Raw genomic sequence first — 22,114 nt, 5'->3', positions numbered from 1 at the left:
AAAAAAAAAAGCACTCTGAGCAGAAAGCCAGTAAACAGCCTTCCTCCGTGGTTTTGCTTCTGTTCCTGCTTTGGCTTCCCTTGATGATAAACTGTAACCTGGAAACCAATAAATCCTTTCCTCCCGAAAAAAAAAATAATTTGTTTGAAAGGTAATAAAATTATCAAAAAGTAAAAAGAAAAGCAGTAGAGAAATTGGAGGGCAGGAGGTGGGAGCAAGCATGGTATATCTGAGGAACTACAAGGTGACTCTGAGTGGATCTGAGAGAAAAGGAAGAGACCGTAGAAACTCACAGGCCATGAGAAAGCAGGAGTAGAGCCCAGTGGCGGAGTGGAGGGAAAACAGCCCCTCTAACTGTTGCATTGAGAGCCTGACCACGGTAGGGAGCTTGGGTGGGAAGAGAACGCAGATGGGAAGCTGTAGGAATGGTGGCCCAAGGAGCTGTGAAGTCATAACCAAGCATGTGTTAGCACCAGCCCCACCCCTCACAGTGTTGTTGTTCTCTGTAAACTTTTCTTCCTTTGGGGTTTTGTGGTGAGTGCATCTGTGCTGTCTGCAAGGGTTCAGGGTGGCTCTTCATCCTCTTCCTGTTCCTCCTTCTCAGATTCCAAATAGCAAAACTGTGACCCTCTTACGAGGTGGAAAAAGATGAGCCCGAGTTTTCTTTCCCCTTCCTAGTCCTTTTTAGGGGTGAAAGACACCCTCTAGCTTTTCCATTAGAGATAATTAAGGATCAAGGCTTCTAGGGGTTATTGACCAGCTCAGTCTTGTTCTGGTGTTGACAACTTTTATTATGTTTTTCATTTTTAATGTACTTGAGTGGATCTTTAGTTCTTAGCTTTCTGAAGGGTCTTGCTTTAGTTCATAAGAAAAGCTAAAATCACTAGCTTATCATGCCTAGAAGGGAATGGGCTACACAAAGGCTAAGCCACCAATGACCCAATAGCAGCAAAATTTCCCCCTGCAGTCTCACCTGGCAGTGCCATCCTCAGGTGTTGTCCCATCCCACTTGTACAGTTCCTTGGTCATCACCAGACTCAACAAGAGGTCACCATAGAACATTCCATTGGTCAAGAACAAATCCACTCCATTGGCAAAAGTGTCCTCCTCAGTGTTCTGGGCCACTGACTGGGGCTAGTGCACTAATGTGCCCTGGTATGTTGTGATTTCTCAGGGAGATTCCGGAATACATAGCTCATCCTGCTTTCCAGTTGTGCTGGAGAATTGGGTGAGGTAATGCTAACTGTGAGGCAAACAACTTTTCCAGCCAGGACCTTCAGTTTATTCTCACTCTTAACTTCACTGAATAGGGAACTAAAGAGCCAGGGGCTTCAAGGACCTGAACTGGGTCTGCCAAAGGATTCCTTGCAGCCATATTTTAATTATTAAAACAGGATATGTAAAAAGCAAAACCTTGTGTGTAGAAAACAGTTTGTGAGTTATTTATGAGGAAGGCCTCTGTGTGCCCCCGTCTGCCCTGAGCAGAGAATCTGCTTTTCCTTTCCTCAGTGACTCCTCCATTATTTCCCCAACTCTCCTTCTCAGATTCCTGTTCTCTCATCATCTAGGAGGCTCTGGATTTTCCCAGTGCTAGCTTGGTTGCCTCCATCCCATCCTGATGCTTCCTCTTCCTACACTCCTGTCCATGGCTCTTGCCCCATCCTGAAGGCAGCCTGAGAAAAGTTCTGGGTATCCTCTATGTGACTCTGGGGAGAACCCAGCTTTTGGTATGTGAGTGGGCCAGAATGAACCTTTTCTTTCTCATCACCAGTCAAATAATAATAGAACACCTTCAGAGTGTTTGCAGAAATACCAACGATGCATATGTAGCTCATGGAATTGTTGTGCAGATGTGCAGAATCTAGAACAGACCCTTGGGGTGGCTCTGGGCTCTGTTGTCCCTTTGGAGTCAACAGAAAGGCCAGCTGCTCTGTCAGGTCTTAGTAAGCGACCATCCCAGATGTGGACTGATGGGATTTTGAGAAGTGAGTTTGTATCTTGGAAACCTGAAACAAAGAAGGTATAAATTATTAAGTTTTAAGGCCAACTGTATGAGGAAGAAAGTTGTGTCAGCAAAGTGCCCCATTCTAAGTCTCCCTTATTATCTGGGCTTTGGCTCTGTAGTCATCCTTGCATAGGGACAGGTTGGAACAGAAAAATCCTAGCTGTGACCTTGGATCCATGGCAGCTAGACTTCATACTGGATGCCTATTTTCTCAGGGCCCATGTGTTGGCACAGGCACTATAGATTGGCTTTATTTTATTTGTTTTTGTTTTTGTTTTTAATTTACAGTGGGGTTTTATTTTGAGAATCATTTAAATTTCTATTCTTCAACTCAAGGGTTAATCATTGAACACCTAACTCTATGCTCTCTGCTCTTCCAGTCACTGGAACAGAGGATGGGAAAACCTGCTTTTATAGGCATCCTATCAAAAATGTATGACAGTGATCGTCCAAGTGATAAAAATAGGCCAGGCCCATCCCAAAGCATGAAAAGGTCAGATACTATGTTTTATACTTCCCTTTTCTCTCAGAACAGACTTTCTAGTAAGGAGGCAGCAGCAGGGACAGAGTCAGATAGGAACCAGCTCTGAGTTCTAGGAAAGAGGTAGGCACTGATTACATTGCTGCTGGACCCTCGCTTCTGAGACTTCCTGATTTGCTGTACTATGTATCAGAAGGGCAAGAGGTCACCTTTGGGGGTAGTGAGAGTAAGATTCTGACTTTTCATGTATGCATGAAAATATTGGACTTAGTAATTTAACTAGTAATCTCAAACTAGAATATATGTAATTATTTAGTATTGATTTTTATTGTAATGAGACCTTTTGTACAATCACTTGGGTTCACTGATTGAAGTCACTCAGCTTATCAGTTATGTGATCATAACAATACTCAGCACTGCTGATGTAGCCATGATTAGTGAAGCAGACCTAGGCCAAAACCTTTGGGAAACTGGCTTTTGTACAGATTTTAAAATAAATGTCTTCAGATTCAATCAACCTTACCAAACAAAGGATAATATTGTTACTTGTCTCCCTAGTACTCTTGTAGTACACTCTATCCCCAACATCCCCCACCTCTGCACTCACCCCCTCCCACGCCACGCCTACACCATCAGCGGGGCTCCTTTTATAGTCCCTGGTTTCTACTTGAAAGTCAGGTTTTTTTCCCTTCACTGCTTCCGTTGTGTTTGGACATCCAGGGGATGTGTGGCACTGTTTAGTGGTGCCATGATGCCAGATTCTTTGTGCTAACAGCTTGCATGTTTGGAGTAAGCTTTGTGACTCATCGCCGCATTAGAATTTTCGGAGACATGTTTGGCATGAGCAAGAGCTAGGTGCCATTTCCGAGGATTCCCACGCAGGTGCTCATAAATGGTGTTGCATGGATGAGAAGTTCTCAAATGTAAGATTCCTTTAAAACTTAGGCTGTTTTAATACACCTTTCTAGTTACTCAGAAGGCCACTGCCGCTCCTCACCTGCCTTTTACGTTTGTATTTGCTAGTCATTAAAGAATAGCTGTCGGAGAGTGCTTCCCTCCCTGAAGGCTGTCCTGTCTAAGCAATGCCTTTGTTGCAGATGGATAACGCACAGGACCTGCTGTCCTTTGGTGGCCTTCAAGTGGTGATTAATGGGCTCAACAGCACAGAACCCCTGGTGAAGGAGTATGCTGCTTTTGTGCTGGGGGCCGCCTTTTCCAGGTGAGCAGCATGGATGGGTTGCCATTGGCTAGAACCATTTGCCTTACTTGGCTTGAGGAAAGGTCACACAGTGCCTTTCTAGTCACTGGTCAATATGGCGCTGTAGAGGCTAGAGCAAGTCAGCTTCTACTCCAAATAGAAAAGTGTGTGTGTGTGTGTGTGTGTGTGTGTGTGTGTGTGTGTGTGTGTGTGTGTGTGTGTGTGTGTATACATACACATATATAATAGCAGACCTTGGGTCATAGTTTCTATTTTAGTAAGATGAGTAAATGGACCGGCCACATGCAGTAAGTAGTGAGAAATGGAATAAGCTACTGGAGTTGATCCTTCAGGCAGTGAAGCCACATCAAACGACCAAGTGCTGAATCTGACCAAGAAAGACCTTCTGAGGGGGATGTGGCTTCCCTGGTTGCTGGAACCAGTCATGTAATCAAGTTCATTCTCTGGATGGAGCCTTAGTATTTCAGTCTGTTTCATACTGGAAAACTTACCAGGCAAGATGAGCAGTAGACAGCTTCTTGAAAGAATGGCTGTGGAGAAATATGTAGGAATCAAGTAATTTTACTCATTTGAAAAGGTCAGGATATCTTTATACTGTCATTATGTCCATTTCAAAATGTCTGCTCCTAAGACTATCTCATCTGTATCTCTAAAATAGAAACAGTTACTCTATTTTGCTCTGGGTGGCGACGGTCCATGCGGCCTTGCTCGGATAGGCTGTGCTGAGGTTGGAGGAAGGCCGCTCTGAACACCACTGCACAGTTTGTTTGATGAGACTTTGTTTTCACTCATTCTCACTTTTGTTTAATTAGAATCTTAGTCTAATCCTTTCTTCTCATAGCAAAATGAAGGACAGTTGTCCCAAGGAAGAGGCAAGCAAGCAAGCCCTGTCATGCCGGCCTTGACCCATCAGGCTCCTTGTCCTGTGGTAGTGCTGTAGACAGATCGGGCTCTGGCCTCCAGGGCAACTCCATCTCCCTTGACCTCACTTTCCAAAGCCAAACTTTATCAAAAAGCCCAGTTTCTCCTGTCCAGCTGCTGGACACAGCTATGGCTTCATCTCCCCTCATAAGGTTGTAGAGCCTGAGGACTTACTCAGGTTCACTTTTGCTTCTCAAGCTGGAAGGGAACTAACTCAAACTCTAACCCCTTCATCTAGACTCATTTTTGCAATCTTTGTCTTATTCCAAACTACTTGCAATATGAATGTGATATCCTGCATATTCTCTTGCCATTGCTTCTGGAAATAGATTTTGGAGAAACAGTGGCATCTTCATACCAATTCCTTGTTAAAGGGGACTCTGACTTGAGAAGCATGCATTTAAACATTCTTAGCAAACCATACCTCACCCAGATGCTGCGTCGTGTGGTATTCTGATGACCTCTCCATGACTGGACTATGTTAGTTTGAGACCATGCTGGCATTCATACAGCTCACTAACTCTAATAGATAAATATAAAATAGTGCAGTTTAGTGTTTTGATGGCGAGCACACTACTGTAGTCGAATGTTCTAGCTGGGTTTTTGACAGCTCACTGAAGGCTGTTACAGCGACCGCATGGTATGGCGCCAGAGCTTTTGGAAGCCGGCAGCAGGCTTCCCAACACCAGGAAAATGTCAGTGTTTTATTCAAAGAGAAGCCTGACACAAGTAAGACTATTTCTGTGCAGAGAGGCTGGCTCTGGTGCTGTTGTCTGATATGCATTACTTACTTTTGATGTCCTAAGTATCGGCTCTGCGCCTCCCTAACTGCTTCAGGCATCAGATGTGTAGTCACAGTGATTAGATGAGCTAGCTCTTTGCCAAAGGGCATTCAAGAAGTAGCATCCTGGAATCATGGGCTTGTGGGCAGTCTTTTGAACTGGGAACAATAATAGGTGTCCAGTGCATTTCATAAAGGTGAATACAAATAAAAACATAGAGTAAGCACATGCCAATCATACTGTAGCATCATCATTGCCTCATCAGAACAGTGCCTGTGTTCCTATCAGTTTTGCCTGTAAGGAAGCTCTTATATCATTTCTTCCTACAGTACAAACTCTATCATCCTGTCTATGTCCCACCATGTCTCTCGCTGCTGTTGCTGCTTCCTGAGAGTGTCTATTTGCTTACCTGGGTTAATTGCTTAACAAGTCCTTCTATGCACATTTCTGTGGATGAAGGGCTCTCCTCCCCAGTGTTAAACACCAATTATTCCATGATGAGAAAAAGTCTGACAGAAATAGAATTGACATGGCTACTGAAATAGAATTTGTTCCTTTACTTAAACATGATTAACACCCAATTGAGGGTCACACATACTCATTTTCTGCTGTTTATTGCCCAAGCATAACAAGGTAGGTGAAGGTCTGTGTGTCATATGCAGACTGCTGGCATGCTGATCATTAGTCGATTTGTATTTTCATTGCTACTTTCTTTTAAAGTCGCTTTCTTCTTCATGTTATTTTCATCGGCCTCTCTGTGAGCAGATTTCACCCCGTGGTGGCACATATGAGGGTCTGTCTGCAATCGGAGCTATTGAGAGTCCTAGACAAGTCCTTTTCGCTTTTGTAGAAAGGAAGTTTTAGAAAGCCTTGTGATTTCAGAAGCCATAACAGCCTTCTGTAATCAGGTTTTGCTGCTTCTCTGCAAGCTGGTCAGCTGCTTTTCTTTCCTTTCTTCCCTGTACCAAGCCTTTGCATTGAACTGACCTGGTGTGCTTACTCCAGTGAGCACCGGGTTTGCGGTTCTTGCATTCCCTTCCCACGTACCTTTGTCATTTTGTATCTGTCTTTAATGACCTGTACAGGTGTATGAATTTACATGTGTATGAATTTTTATACATTTATACACATAAGCATAATGCTTTTATTTGAACCGTTCACAGTGTGTATGATATGATGAAACTTAACCTAGTAGTACATGAAGGGATATACATGTACCATCAGTCACAGAGAGGGTATGCTCTGTAACTGCTTTCCTTGGCATCTACCTCACAAGCTCCTCGCAGATCTGGACTTGTAGACATTTCTTGAGAGAATGAATGTGTGCTGCACACGTCTGCCCTGTGCTGTTGTCTGTGCTGTGCTGCACACGTCCGCCCTGTGCTGTTGTCTGTGCTGTGCTGCACATGTCCGCCCTGTGCTGTTGTCTGTGCGGTTCTGCACACGTCCGCCCTGTGCTCTGCTGTCCTCATCTGTGCCCTTCCCAAGGTTTTACCAATTTTTACTTTTAGATTATTTTATGTATAAGAATGTTTTACCTGCATGCATATATATGTGCCACATGTGTGCCTGGCGCCCAAGGAGGTCAGAAGAGGGCATTAGCTCCCCCAGAACTGGAGTAAGAATGGTTGTGTGCTATCAAGTGGGTGCTGGGAACTAAACTTGGGCTCTCTGGAAGAGCAACAAGTGCTCTTAACCATTGATCCAGCACTCCAGCTCTGTTTACAATTAATTTTTAAGTATCTGGCCAGTATCTTATTATGATGACCCATCTCTGTGTTTAGCCTTTAATTCCCAGATTTCTTTGATTACATCCCTCAGTGAATTTCTCTGCCAAGCTGCATCTTCTCTTCTCACTTCCTGCTGGTTTTGTTTCCTATTTTCTTTCAGTATTTCAGTATCTTCTAATGTTCAATCTCTCCCTCTCCCTCTCTCTCTCTCCTTCTCTCAGTTTTTTTCTCCCTCACTCACTCACTCCCTCTCTCCCTCCCTCCCTCCCTCCCTCCCTCCCTCCCTCCCTCCCTCTCTGTTGTTGGTTTTTTGTTTGTCTGTTTTTGACAGGGTTTCCCTGTGTAGCACTGGCTGTCCTAGAACTCACTTTGTAGACTAGGCTAGCCCCACACTCACAGAGGAGTCCTCCTCCCGAGCGCTGGGATTAAGGCGAGTGCCACGATGCCCAGTTGTCTTCATCTTAGGTCTCCATGCTGCTGCTCACACTTGTCCCTGCTGTGGCCAGTGCCCTGTGTGCTTTCCCATCACCCTCTGTGTGCCTTACCATGTGCCCTGAGGCATTGCACACTAGTCCACTAAGGGATTCAGTATGCACTTACTCTGTTCTACCTCCAGTTCGACTTACCAACCTTTTTGAAAGAATGAAAAAAGGATAACAAGTTGCATTCTGTCAATGTACCTAACCCCACTATATTTACAATCTGGTTTCTGTCCCTCCATCCGTGAAAATTATCAAGAGTACATTGCCATCATCAATACCATAACAGTTAATGATATTAGCCATGATGTTCCTTGGAAACCATACTTCTTGGCTGTTATGTCATTATAGACTCTTGTCTGTGATTGATTATTTTGCCTCCCCTTTTCCTGTGCTAGAGATGCAATCTAGGGCTTCACACAGGCCGGGCATGTGCTCTGCTACTGAGCTACATCTCCAGCCGCCTTTTCTCCTATCGCAACATCATCCTATCGCAACATCATCCTTTACCGCCTTCCAATTGTAGCTACTTGCCAAGATTCTTCCAGCCTTGGCCTCTGTACTTACCCCTAATGACCTCTTCCTGTGGATTCAGATGCCCTCTAATCGTGAGTCACCTAAGTCTGCGTTCGGGTCCAGTCCTTGTCCTCATGCTGGATTCTACCAAACTGTTTGAATCTCACACTCTATGAGGAAAAAGTCAAATTCGCTATTGTTTCTTCTCACATTCTCTTTTCAGTTATTCTTGTCACAGTTATTGTAGTTACTCCAGGTTGAAACTTTTGAATGGTGTTTGAGTCTCTCCCTTCGCTCTCTCTAGTGGTGAGCGGCTCTTATGGATTTTTATCTCCACTATTCTTCTCTACTAAACCATTTCTCTTTCTCATTGACTTTAAAGAACCTTGACATTTTAAGTTCAGTATCTCATCCAGAGTGAGAACAAGCCCCCACCCCCCACCTCTGTGCTGGGAAATGAAGCATGAATAGTCTAAACCAAGCACGGTAATCCCATTCTCTGTGGATTTGGATTGACTTAGAGATGGGCGTGTGATCCACTTCTGACTGACACAACATGAAGAGGCATTGGTAGAAAGTGTTCTGTAAAGGGTTCTGCTCCTATGAGTAGAGAGCTCAGGGGGCCTCCCCCTCTGCTTCTTGCCCTATGACCTCTATTTTGGAGTAACAGCAGTGAGTACCAGAGAGGTTAGAAGGGAAAGGACAAGGAGCCAGTAAGCTGACAGAGCCTGTGTCTTCTCTGATGTCATGGAGACTCTATAGTGCTGTTTGGAGACATTCATTTTCAGCCTTTCATGTAAAAAGTAATTAAATGTTTTTTTTAAAATCACAGTTAATCATCATACTGATCCTTGTAACCGAATTTACATTCATATTGAGAAATTTCCAAAATTTCTCTCAGATCTTTTTTTGTTTGTTTGGTTTGTTGTGGTTTGGTTGTTTGGTTGGTTGGTTTTTCCAAGACACAGTTTCTCTGTAGCCCTGGCTGTCCTGGAACTCTTTGTAGAGTAGGCTGGCCTCAAACTCACAGAGATCCACTTGCTTCTGCTTGCCTCTGGCTCCTGTGTGCTGGGATTAAAAGTGTGTGCCACCTCTGCCCAGGCCTCTCAGTCCTTTTAAAGTGTGTTATATTCCTCTTGCTTCTTCAGATACTTGTCTCAGTGTGCAATTCTGTAGTTGTTTGATTACTTATTTATATCCCTACTGGATAGTACTTGAGAGTCTAGGATTCCTTACATTTTAAATTTGCTATTATATATACAGAGCCTGGCATTAAATGAACAATCAGGAAGTAATTATGGTCAGGAAGAGTAAATGAAGAAACAAGTGAATGACAGTGGCTCCTAGGAAGTGAGCCATTCACACATCTCAGAGATAACCATGGGGGCTGAGTGGAGAGTGCCGTGTTTATTATTAATGATGTAATAGTGGATGATTCAGACACCACACCCTGACCCTTTAACATAAGGCTGTGGAAAGGAGGAGGTTACCCCACTGGCTGAAGGCCCAGAAAATAGAAGGCTAGAGATTGAGATGAGGTCAGACATGGGAGTTGCCAGCATTTAAATAAAAGTTTAGATGTGACCTGTAGGACCAGTGTGACTTCTTACCTCGAGTTCTTAATTCTTTATACTCCTCCAGTGACAAGGGAGGTGCTCAGTCATGTTTCTAATAAACTGATTAGTGTAATAACCAAACTGACGCAGGCACTTGGATGGCCATAGCTCCTAAGCTGCATTCACACGCTGATTAGTGTCCTCAGGTGACAGTAAGTGACAAATGGGGATGAGCTGAGAGCCTCGCCCGCCCGCTGCCTTGGGCCCTAGGGAGGGAGGTCCTGTCTGCTAATGAACTGTTCCCCTGCCTCCCCAGGCTTCTCACTACTGAAAGCTCCTTGTAATTTCTTCTTGCTTAGCCCCAACCCTCAACATCCTTTTCTCTATCTTCAGTTTTATTAGCATTCGTTCCCTGGACACCTAAACTGACTCTAATACATCGGTGTCTTTGTAGCTCACCAATTCCTTTATTTCTTCCCCAGCAAACTTGAACCTTTGGGGAGTGAGAATGGGTACCCAAGTCCATAGCTCTTCACAGAGTGTGAGCCTATATGACTGCTTCAAGCATAAATGGTCTAACATAAAAACTAAAATCACTGAAAATCAGAGAAGGGGGTCACCAAGAGCAGGAACTTGTTTTATATATTTCGTTTTTTTAAAATTTTTCTTCTACTGAGTATGTTTTATTTTTGTAATTAATTAAAATTTAAAACAGTAACAAAACAAAGCAGAGTGGACCTAGGAGATTTCTCTCTCTAAATGTTTCAAGAGCCAAAATACCTGGAAATGCTGGATTAAATACTTAAATGTTTCTTTACATGCTCAATTCAGTAGTCAGGAAATGGTAGGACAGTATCCTTGCATAACTTCAGGGGAAATTAGTAACATCAAACCTTTATGTGATAGCTCTGAAAGAAAGTACAGAAATTCTAAATTCAAATAAACTTTAAGTCCTAGTAGGCACAGAACACGGAGCAGTGCAGTAGACAATGCCTGAGGGACATGGCCATCCCCGAGTGGCTGCACACGTCCAGCTTCAGCTCAAAAGTCACAGAAGAAAAAAGTTAAGGCTTCTGAATGAGAGAACAGAAAATGATATCTTCTAGTCAAAAGGAGTTGTTCACACGGCTTTGAATACAGAGAGAAATATTCCTGCTGAAGTTCTTCACTCAGGACAGCTCTGGAATACACTTGTGTTGAAAACCACCTTCCTTTTATATTCTGAAACCCTAGACCACGACACTATGGCTGTTTCTGTTTCTTCCTGTAATTACACATCTCCTGGCTGTGTTTTGAGCTATTATTGTTAGATGTAACCCGTATGGTTCTAGGAGCTTCCTGCCTGTACCTTGTGTCCTTAGTTAGAAGTCTTAGCCCCTATGGAAGTTACTTTTGTCTTAAAGTCTGTTTGATGTTAATACATCTACTAACCTTGTATTTTCTTGGGTGTATCTTTTCTATCTCTTTCAGTCTTCATTAATACTATATTTTCTACATATCTTTTATTATGCAGCATATAGTTAAACTTTGTATGTGTGGATATGTGTTTGTTTTATGTCTTAGTTACTTTTCTATTGCTGTGAAAACACACCATGACCAAGTCAACATATCAAGGAAGGCATTCCTTGGGGACTTGCTTATAGTTTTAGAGGGTGAGTCCATGACCATTCAGGCAGGGAGGCAGGCAGGCAGGCAGCAGGCAAGCAGGCAGGCAGGCACTGTAGCAGGCACTAAAAGCTTTCATACTGATTTGCAAGTTGAAAGCAGAGAAACAGAGTGACTGGGCCTGACACGGAAACCTCCAAGTTCATCCTAGTGACACAGCTCCCCCAAGAAGGTCACACCTCCTAATCTTCTGAAAAGTTACAGCAGGTGTGAGGACCGAGGATTCCAACATATGAACCTAAGGACCATTCTCATTTAAATGACTACATGGCATATATATGTTTGTGCACATGTGTGTACTCATTCTTATACCTGTGGGGGGGGGCGCTGGGGATTTGATCATTGTGTCTACCTCAGGGGTTCTCTATTTTTATTTTAAAAATTGATTTATTGTGTCTGCATGCATGTTTTGCCTGAATTTATATGTGTGTCACATGCATGCCTGGTGCTCATGGAAGTCAGGCGAGGGCTTTGGAACCCCTAGAACTGGAGTGACGCAGTTGTGATGCTGGGGACTGAACGTGACAAGTGCTCTTCACTGTGGAGCCATCTTCCAGCTCTCCACTTTATTTTTTGAGGCAGTGTCTCATGTAGGCCAGGTATCTTAAATAACTGTAGCTGAGGATGGCCGCTGAAGTGCTGGCCCACAGACATATAAGAAGCACATTGCCAGTTTGTAACTGTGCCTTCTGGGGCAGTTAGCTTCACATTTAGAACGTTTTTATTCATATCTAATTGTCAGCAAATTTCATCATTATCTGTCCACGTATGGTTTGTTTTAATTTGTCCTCTCTGGCTCTCGGTGTGCTGTTTTAAACCACAGACTTGAGCTATGGAAATTTTCTGGTTTATTACCAGTACTATGTGGTTCATTGGCTCTCCCCCACATTCTCTATTTGCAGATGATATTAGGCCATCTGTTTCTAGCATCTCTCAAGTGTTCTTTTTTTTCTCTTTTTCCCATGTCAGATGGGTAATGTGCTGACATCATTTGAGGCGACACATCTCATACAGCGGCTGAAAACCCGCTCATCACACTTAGAAAATGCTAGAGGGTCTCTTCCTAAGTGTCTGTCTTTGTCTTCATGGATGATTCTTGAGTGGGTTTAATGTGTTTATCATGGCCATGAAATTTTTAGTATTAGATGACTGTATTTTTCATTTCTAGGAGTTTCCTGCTAATTATTGCTTTAATTGAATTGAAAATCTCATATGTAGCATTTTGATTATTGTTCAATTGAAATTATTTAAATTTTAATTGTGGTTTCTTTGGTTCATATGAAATTATATTTCTGAATTTCCAAATATAGTGCAAAGTTTATAGTCACTGTTTTTGTTATGAATATTGAGACTGTAGCCAGATAAGTGCCCTTAATTATTAGACATTTGAAAGAAGTGGAGATCTTTTATATGGTTAGTTTTCTGTTGTGGTTTGGATTAATGCCCCCTAAAGGTCTGTGTATTAGAAAGACTTGGGTTGCATGATAGCACTCTTTGGAGATAGCCCCTAGGGGAGGGGCGCTAAGAGGTAATGCTATTGAGGTATTCCCTGGAATTGGATTATGCCTGCGTCTAGCTTATGAATCTAGTGGTTTGCTCCAGTATGTGTGACTTGTGCTCACCAGGGACTGGGGGCAATGGGCTGGGACCCTAGAATTATGAATCAAAAAATATTCCTTTTCTCTTTATAAATTGACTCCCTCAGGTATTTCATTGGAGTAATGTGAAGCTGACTAATATAACAAATACTCTTCTTCTGTAAATGTTCTCAATATATGTGCACAAAGAGAATGTGCATTCAGTTCTCTGAGAACACATAACCCGCTTCCTTCCACTATGTTAAGACTTGGTGATGGTACAGAAACAATATGCATTCATGCAGACCACAGTTCATATTGTGAAGTCTGATCCTTCTTACCCTGGCTCACAGAACTGGTACAGCAGCAAGCCCACCTCCCACCCCCACTCACATTCCGACTTACCTGTTTGTTTAGAAGAATAGGGTAACAAATACATTTCTAAGTTTAGAAGAGGGTTGCTGAAATGTAAGCCAACACCTATATACATATTATACAATATGTATCCATGTGGATATATGTTCACATATTCATTATGTACCTTACTGTGTTAGAGATGCACATATGTGAGGTGTCAAACCTCATTTTGTTTCTCTAAAAATGTCACGCCTCCTCCTCCATCTAATTTTGAGAGTTCCTCCAGAAGTTTGTATTATTTTGTATGATTATATGTGTTGTGACTTCATTGTGACTAAGACATATTTCCTTCTTAAAATTTGTTAAACTTATTCGTTCTGAATTTGTTTTTTCATCTTTCCAGACTGTTTTCAGCAATCCCTCAAATACTCTCTGCTGTCTCTCTTATTCCTGGGGCTCCAACCCACTGTACGTTGGGTTTTCCTACTTGGTTGTCCTGGGTTCTAATCTGTGGCCTAGTTTCTTTCTATGTCACATCTCTGCTAAAGTCTAGATAATTTTCTGTAGCTCATTTTTCTGTTTACCTACATTCCCCATGCTGTGTCAAGTCTACTAAGGAATCTGTCCATTAAATATTTAGCCAAGGGCTTATAATTCTAATCTTAGAAGTTTGGTTTCTGTTAGTTAAAATCTGGTGTGTGTGTGTGTGCGTGTGTTTGCGTGTGTGTGCGTGTGTGTGTGTGTGTGTGTGTGTGCACGTGTGCGTGTGTGTGTCTGTGTGTGTGCGTGTGCATGCGTGTGCGTGTGTGTGTCTGTGTGTGCGTGTGCGTGTGTGTGTGTGTGCGTGTGTGTGCATGTGTTTCATGTTCACTGTGCACACATGCAGGGCTGCCTGTATGGAGGACAGTGTCTGTGCCTGTGCTCTGGCTGTAGCCCAGGTGCAGCTGCTGTTTGCACCGCAGTGTCTTCCCTCTGGTGTTTGTTTGTTCCTTTCTACTCATGTTTTGTTTGCCTACTTGCTTTTGTCCTTTTGGTGTTTTGAGACAGTCTGGATCTATAGTTTAGGCTGTCCCTGAAACCTTAAACTCACTATATAGCCCAAGGCGGCCTCAAACTTGCAGCCGTTCCTTAATTGGTATTATAGCCTGAGCCACCACACATGACCTACTCATTGTTTATAGAGTCATTTGAGTCCAGCGAGGAAATTTCCTCCTTTTGGAAAAGATTGATATCTCCTGGCAGGTACCTAGAATTATTAATAATCCATCTCACACAAAGCCCACAGCTCAACACGTTCTCAGCTCATCCCAGGTTCTCAGGGATGTCAGGTAACATGGTGGCTAGACTGAAACTTGAACTCCGGTCTGGTTCTGTGCTTTTCACCCATTCTTCGTGCCTCTGTGTGCAGTTCTTGTTTATATGGTTGCTCTGATTCCTGTTAACGGGACCCACGGCATTAAACTCCTAGGGTAAAGGGGAGAAGATTCCCACGTTGGGAAGCAGCTTGACTTTGGCATAGTTGCTTTTCTCTACACAAGTGAGCAAAGCCAAAGTCAGTTTCAGTGATTCTGACTCCCAGACCTGAGTGGCTTTTCTCTTTCTCAGCTTTTGCTCTAATTGTTCCTGCTTTTCTTTTTTTGAGACAGGATCTTGTTTATGTAGTTCAGGCTAACCTCAGATGTTCAGTCACTTCTGTGTTAGCACCCTGTATGATGAGAAATTTTGTTGCTTTTTTATGCTATTGAGAAGATTTTTTTTGAGGGAGCTGTGTAACAAGACCTTATTTGGAATGCATAAAAAGCAAATCTTTAAATTTTTTGAGGTTAAAACTTCAAAAATTATATAGCTATAATAACTTGAAGTCTTAACTTTAAAAATATAATTATATTTTTTGCATCTTACCTCTCTTCTCTGTCCTCTCTCCTCTCTCCAAACCTTTCCATGCTACCCACCCGCCTTGTTGAGAGGATTAAAAGATATATACCGTGTTTTTCCCAAAAGGTAGGTGTGTCTGTTATTGGAAATAGCTGCTGACTGTTGATAGAAACAGACAAAACCCAAATAAGCAAAAATCAAACCCTTATTGAAGTCTTAAATGCTTAAAACGAGGTCAGGCCTTCCCCCTTTCTACTATAGTGAGCCTAACACATGCTTTCATTTATAGCTGTGTATTTAATGATAAGGCATGCTGCTGGCATTTAATTAATTGTATTGTGTGTGCTTTATTTATATATATGTATTTATATTTGCTTAGATAGGCATGATAAAATGTGTGTTGTGTGTGTGTGTATCAATGTCATTAGCAATTCATAGTGAATTTTGTTTCCTTTCCCATCTATTCAGATGGTCATGGAATATACTTCTGTGGCAACTTTTTGATGAGCTTACTTATATGTCACTTAATAGAGCATCACCCCTACATTTTTGTAATGTATATTCTTGGTCATTGGGTTTTAATCACTACTTAACAAATTACTATAAAAATGGACAGGTATGACATCAAGGTCTCTGTGAGTTAGAAGTCCACATATGATTTAACATATATGTCCTTTGCACTTCTGTAGCCCAGTGCGTCTGTCACCTGGGACTTGAGTCTTATGTGGTACCTAACTGGGAAGCATCTTCCTCTGAGCGCGTGTGATTGTAAGCAGAATTTAGTTCTTTACAGATTGTCAGGCAGAATGTCCTTCAGCTCCTCGTCACATGGCCACCTCAATCAATGGCTCACACCGTGGCAATTTATTTCTTCCAGGAGGGAGTGAAAGTATTTGCTGGAGAAGCCCAATGGCCTGGGTTTGATCTCCAGAGCCCACGGTGGAAGGGAAGAACCAGCTCCTAAGAGCTCTCCTTCGCTTGTCGCATGCATTTGCTTGGTTAACTACTCGCATACACAGTTAAAACATTAAAAAAAACACTAAGGGGCTGGAGAGATGGCTCGGAGGTTAAGAGCACTGACTGCTCTTCCAGAGGTCCTGAGTTCAATTCCCAGCAACCACGTTGTGGCTCACAACCACCTGTAATGGGGTCTGATGCCCCCATCTAGTGTGTCTGAAGACAGCTACAATGTACTCACATACATAAAATGAATAAGTCTTTTTAAAAAAAAAAACTAAGGAAAAATATTTCTCAGCAGAACATAAATGTTTTGTGTATGTATGTGAGTGTTTGTGTGTGGAGATGACTGGTCAACCCTGAGCGCTATTGCTTAGAAGCTGTCCACCCTGTTTTCTGAGACAGTCTCTCACTAGGAACCCTGGGAGTCACTGATGAGGCCAGTGAGCCCCAGGAAGCCTCCGGTCCCTATCTCCCCAATACTAGGAGTACAAGTGTGAACCACTAGGGGCAGGAATGTTGCTGGGTATCAAATTCGGGTACTCCTGCTTGTGTGACAATAACTAAATGGTCAGTCCTTGTTCTGTAATCACATACACAGTCACACACATCTTGACATGTTACTATGTTCTATTGGTTAGAGGAAGTCAAGCATTCGCACTGTAGATAGGGGTGTATGGTTTCAGTCTATACATTATGAGTTTGGCTGCAAGTGACAGAAAATGGCACAAATGTAACAGATGTAAACAGCTTCAGGTCAGACCCTAGGGCTAGGTGGCAGTTCTGCTTCAGGGAGACCCTGGGGTCTTCAGTTCCTTTCTGCCACACTGTGGCACCATGTCTAAGAAGTTACCTTTTCCTCCTAGATCAGGGAAGAGAGTGGCTATAGAAGAGGGGCAGTGGTACTCGGAATCTCTTTGGGAGGATACCAGAGACCGTCTGATAGCACTGCTGCTTGTATCACACTGCCCAGCCCTTCCTGCCACGCAGGTTGAGAAATGCAGTCTTTATTTGCTCAGCAAAAGCCCTTTTGCTGTGGAGGAGTGCAAAACAGATCCTGGCACCACTGAGAGTTTCTACCACACGTGGCTTTAAGGAAGATAAGGTTTATTTGCTGTGTGCTTTGAAAAAATATTTCATGAAGTTACCTGGATTTTGAAATTTGAAAAGACAATCCAAGGCAATGCCAGCGACTCAGCAGCTACTGCTACTGCTGCTTTTCCTTTTCCTTTTTTAAGGTTTATTTATTTATTTATATAAGTACACTGTTGCTGTCTTCAGACACACCAGAAGAGGGCATTGGATCCCATTACAGATGGTTGTGAGCCACCATGTGGTTGCTGGGAATTGAACCTCGGACCTCTGGACGAGCAGTTCTTAACCACTGAGCCATCGCTCCAGCGCTCCCCCCACCCTTTTCTTTTTCTATTTGATGCCAGGATATTTTTATTTTTGTAATGCTGGAAACTGACAAAAGTCCAGGACTTTCTCTATGCCAAGTACATATTCCACCGTGTAAGGGTTCATCTTCATTGTCAATCCTCACTGGATTTGGAATCTCCCAAAAGATACACCTCTGGGGGTGTCTGAGAGAGTGTTTGCAGGTGGCAGGTTTAGCTGAGGGATGACCCACACAGACTTTGGGTGGTAACGTCATTGCTTGGGAGAAAGTAAGCTGCTCTCTCCTTCATGACTGCAGACACAGTACAACCAGCCTGTCCACGCTCGCTCAGCCATGCCTTCCCACCGTGATGGGGCTGCGTCCCTTCCTAGTTGTAAGCTGCACACACCCTCCTTCTCAGAAGCTGTTTCTGCAGCAGCTGTGTTTTGTCACAGCACCTAGGAAAGTGACTAATGACACACAGAGGTATAGTCTTGGCCTCCTGGATTTGTGATTTTTAAAAAATTAATATGGGTATGGTGGTACACACATGTAAATCTGATTATAAGCCCTATACTTGGGAAATTGAGGCAGAAGGATTACCATGGGTTTGAAACCAGCCTGGGCTATGTAATGAGTTAAGGCCAATATGGACTACAGAGGAAACTCTGAGAGAGAGAGAGAGAGAGAGAGAGAGAGAGAGAGAGAGAGACAGACAGACAGAGAGAGACAGAGACAGAGAGAGACAGAGAGACAGAGAGAGACAGAGAGAGAGCGCAAAGGAAGACAAAGATAAGAAAAAAAAGAAAATTGTACACGTTTCTCTCTCTGTCTCTCTCTGTCTCTATCTCTCTGTCTCTGTCTCTCTCTCTCTCTCTCTCTCTGTCTCTCTCTCTCTCTCTCTCTCTCTCTCTCTCTCTCTCTCTCTCTCTCTCTCTCTCTCTCTCTCTCTCTCTGTGTGTGTGTTTTACCTGTTTTGGAAGTTAAACCCAGGGTTTTACGCATGCCAGACACTACTCTACTGCTGAAGTACATGTGGCCCAGGGGCCGATGTGATACTCTGATGTCAGTGGGATGGGCAAGGTTTGAAGAGCACTGTATAGGGCTGAACTGACCTAGGCCAGATGTGACAGGATATGAGGGAAAGAAGCTTGGGAGGGCTAAGGACTTGCTATATAAGATAACATTTAATTGTTGTACCAGCCTTTGTACCAGCTTTACAGAGAAGGATGTACTCCAAAGACCCATAGACAATTTATGGAAGAATTGAACTGTAAACTCTTATGTCCAAACCTGTGTTCTTCTGTAATGTGAAGCTCTGACAGATTCTCACAGAGGAACTTTCATCCAAGGGTTTTGAATGAGGTCTCATGTGTCCTTATTGACTATACAACATTTGAATCTGATAATGGAGGATTATGGAGAATGATATGAAGAGAGAAGGGTTAGGTTTTGTGGGAATCTCCTTATTCAGGCTGGTTCCCTCCACAACAGTGGTCAAGATGCAGCTAACTCTCCCCTTGTGTGTGCACGAGATGTGCACCAGGAGGTGTCTTAGTCCGTGTTCTATTGCTGTGATGAAACACCATGACCAAAGCAACTTGGGGAGGAAAGGGTTCATTCAGCTTCTGCTTCCACATAACAGATGTCACCAGAGGATCAGGACAGGAACTCAGGCAGGCTGGGAGCCTGGAGGCAGGAGCTGAAACCATGAAGAGGTGCTACCCATTGGCTTGCTCCTTACGGCTTACTCAACCTGCTCAACCCAGCACCACCAGCCCAGGAATGGCCCCACCTACAATGGACTAGACCCTCCCTCATCAGTCACTAATTAAGAAAATGCCTGGATCTTATGGAGGCATTTTCTCAATTGAGGCTCACTCCTCTCAGGTGACCTAGTTTGTGTCAAATTGACATAAAACTAGCCATTACAGGAGGCAGCAGTAAGACATTCTAGGATTAAGCCTCATTGGCAGCTTGATAATTGCAGGCTCTTCCTATTGAGAGAGTATCCTAAAACCAGCTTTGACCAGCCTGTTTAGTGGGGTAGGGAGGAAGTTCAGTTGGTAACATGCACAAGCAAGATGACCTGAGTTCACATCTTTAGCACCAATGTAAAAAAGCCAAATACGGCATGTGTGTCTGTAAACCCAGAGCTGGGGAAGCCAAGACAGGAGGATCCCTGGGACTTGCTGCCCAGACAGACAGTTTAATTGAATTGGTGGGCTCCAGGTTCCGTAAGAGACCTTGTTTCAAACAAATAGAGGGAGGGAGAGAAAGAGAAGAGGTGGGGAAGTGGTTGCGAAAAATGCCTAATAATACCCTCTGTCTTATGTATATGCATGCGCACGCACACACACACCTACACACATACACTCCACACACACACCCACACACATACACTCCATACACATACACTACACACACACACACACAGACACACCACACACACATACACTCCACAGACACACATACATACATACACTCCACACACACACATACACTACACACACACACACACACACACACACACATACACACACTCCACACACACACACACACCCTGTGGGAACAAAGAAAAAGCCGTGATTCAGATCTCTGTGAGTTCGAGGACAGACAGGGCTGTTTCACAGGAAAACAGTCTTGAAGAAAACAAAACAAACAAAATAAATAAAATATCCGTTCTGAGAGGCTTTTCTCTGCTATCCAAGTCATGAGGTCTTGGATGGGAACTCTTCCTACATTGAACTCATAAGCCGCCTGTCAAGCACTTTTTAAAAACTTTTTATATGTTGAATTTTTATCAGCTAAAAGTTTCTTTCCCAACTTCACTTCTGCTGGTAACAGTATCCATTACTTAGAGAGGGGAATTGCAAAGGCTAGGGAGAGGGCAGTAATTGAGAGATGGCAGGAAGTATTGATCCTGTACCTTATTGACCACCATCCTTTGCAGCCCTGCAGTGACATTTTAGTGGGAGTTTCAGTTTCAGGAAGCTGGCCGTATCTCATCGTCTCAGAAGCACCGTGTGTTAGTGAGTAAAGACGCTGTTATGTGCCTGTAGATCAGAAGTATGTCCTTGTATTGCACAATGCATAGTGCCTTTGTTTCAGGGACTCTCCAAGAGTGACTTCCCAGGCTTTTCCCCGCACTACGTTTCACTTTTGCACACAACCTTGAGAGTTAAGGCTCCTTTATTTCTATCCCATTTTCTCTTTACCTTTACTCTGCATTTAATCGGTTGCCTGGTCTCATCACACACAGCTAGGCCTCTGGGAAAGGATCATACCCTAGTCCTCTGCCTCCATCCAGAGCACATTGTCCTGAGCCTTCCTACTCTGACTGGAACCTACAAGATGATTTAGACTGTAGAGACTTCTGACCCAGAGTCTGCTCTGTACTGAACCCACAAAATGAGAAGAATAGAGGACACTATAGGCTTAAAAGAATGAAACAAAGCAAAATAAAGGGAAGAAGAGCTGGCAACCATGTCAAAAAATGAAGAGAAAGGTCTGCAAGTCCCTGGGAGCCTCCCTTGCTTCCTCTGTGAGCTGGTCTTCCAGATTTTCACTACGGGGAGTTAAGACCAGAGCCTGCTGAAGGAGGACATAAGAGGGGAGTTCTGGGGATCCTAGAGGAACGTCACCATAGTGGTTATGCCACAACCATGCTGTAAGCAAGTGCCATTTTACAATCGTCCTTATTTGGTGGGAAACTCTTTTGGGTAAACATAGATCCAACTTAGAGCAGGAGCTGAGATTCAAAGAAAGCAGAAGTTGAGGAGAAGGACCCAGGAGTAACTTTGTGGGACATTTCTCAGCCAAGAGGACAGGAGTAGGTACACTTTGAAGCATACATGTGTCACTTAATATGGAGTCCTTGCTGCTACATGCCTTTGCCAAGGAACTGAGAACAGCTGATTAGTGGCTGCATGAAGGGCCTCACTTCCCACTCAGTGCCTCTGCAAAAGAGATTTGTTCAAAACCACAGAGCCAGCTGGCGGCAGAATGAGAAGATGAGTCAGAGGCTCAGTTTCCAGGCTAGGATGCAGCTTTCATGTGGCATTTCTTGCCCAGTTAGAGAGCTACAGGGATCTGAGGTGATGCGTTCCTGCAAGGATCACACAAAGACCCTTTCCCAGCCCTGTGACTCACTGTGAGTTGTTTCTTTGTAAAAGTGAGAAATTTTGGATACTGATCAAGTGAGAGGGTACCTACCAGGGCAACTGGGCATGCTATAGAAGGTCCAGCCTTTGTTCTGGGACAACTGGGCATGCTATAGGAAGTCCAGCCTTTATTCTGGGGCAACTGGGCATGCTATAGGAAGTCCAGCCTTTATTCTGGGGCAACTGGGCATGCTATAGGAAGTCCAGCCTTTATTCTGGGGCAACTGGGCGTGCTATAGGAGGTCCAGCCTTTATTCTGGAGCTACTGGGCGTGCTGTAGGAAGTCCAGCCTTAATTCTCAGCCTTTCCCCTCTCCATCCTCTTCCCCCTCTTCCTTTGTCTCCATATTCCTCTCCTTTGCTGCTCCACCCTGTCCAGTCTGATAACCACCCAGGGGTCTCTTTCTCTTGCTATGGCTGCTCTTGATTCTGAGTTCTTGAAGTCTGTACA

General features: G+C 43.6%; 1 protein-coding gene and 1 pseudogene across 6 annotated transcripts in view; one reads left to right on the top strand and one right to left on the bottom strand.

The window, feature by feature from the left end:
• Positions 1-22,114, top strand: part of Sil1 (SIL1 nucleotide exchange factor) — a 231,934-nt gene that overhangs the window by 174,851 nt on the left and 34,969 nt on the right. For 5 of the 6 annotated variants that reach the window (XM_008772025.4, NM_199376.1, XM_017600905.3 and 2 more), the window contains one exon: positions 3,584-3,705. In XM_008772025.4, coding sequence (XP_008770247.1) covers positions 3,584-3,705 — 122 coding nt within the window. Of the gene's footprint in view, positions 1-3,583; positions 3,706-17,404; positions 21,655-22,114 lie in introns of those variants that run through there. The other variant, XM_039096722.2, reaches the window with a different exon arrangement.
• Positions 12,318-12,411, bottom strand: LOC120098407 (small nucleolar RNA U13; annotated as a pseudogene).

The sequence above is a fragment of the Rattus norvegicus genome, chromosome 18 (assembly GCF_036323735.1).
Source record: "Rattus norvegicus strain BN/NHsdMcwi chromosome 18, GRCr8, whole genome shotgun sequence".
Classification (NCBI taxonomy): Eukaryota; Metazoa; Chordata; class Mammalia; order Rodentia; family Muridae; genus Rattus; species Rattus norvegicus.
This window is presented reverse-complemented; position numbering and strand designations above follow the sequence as displayed.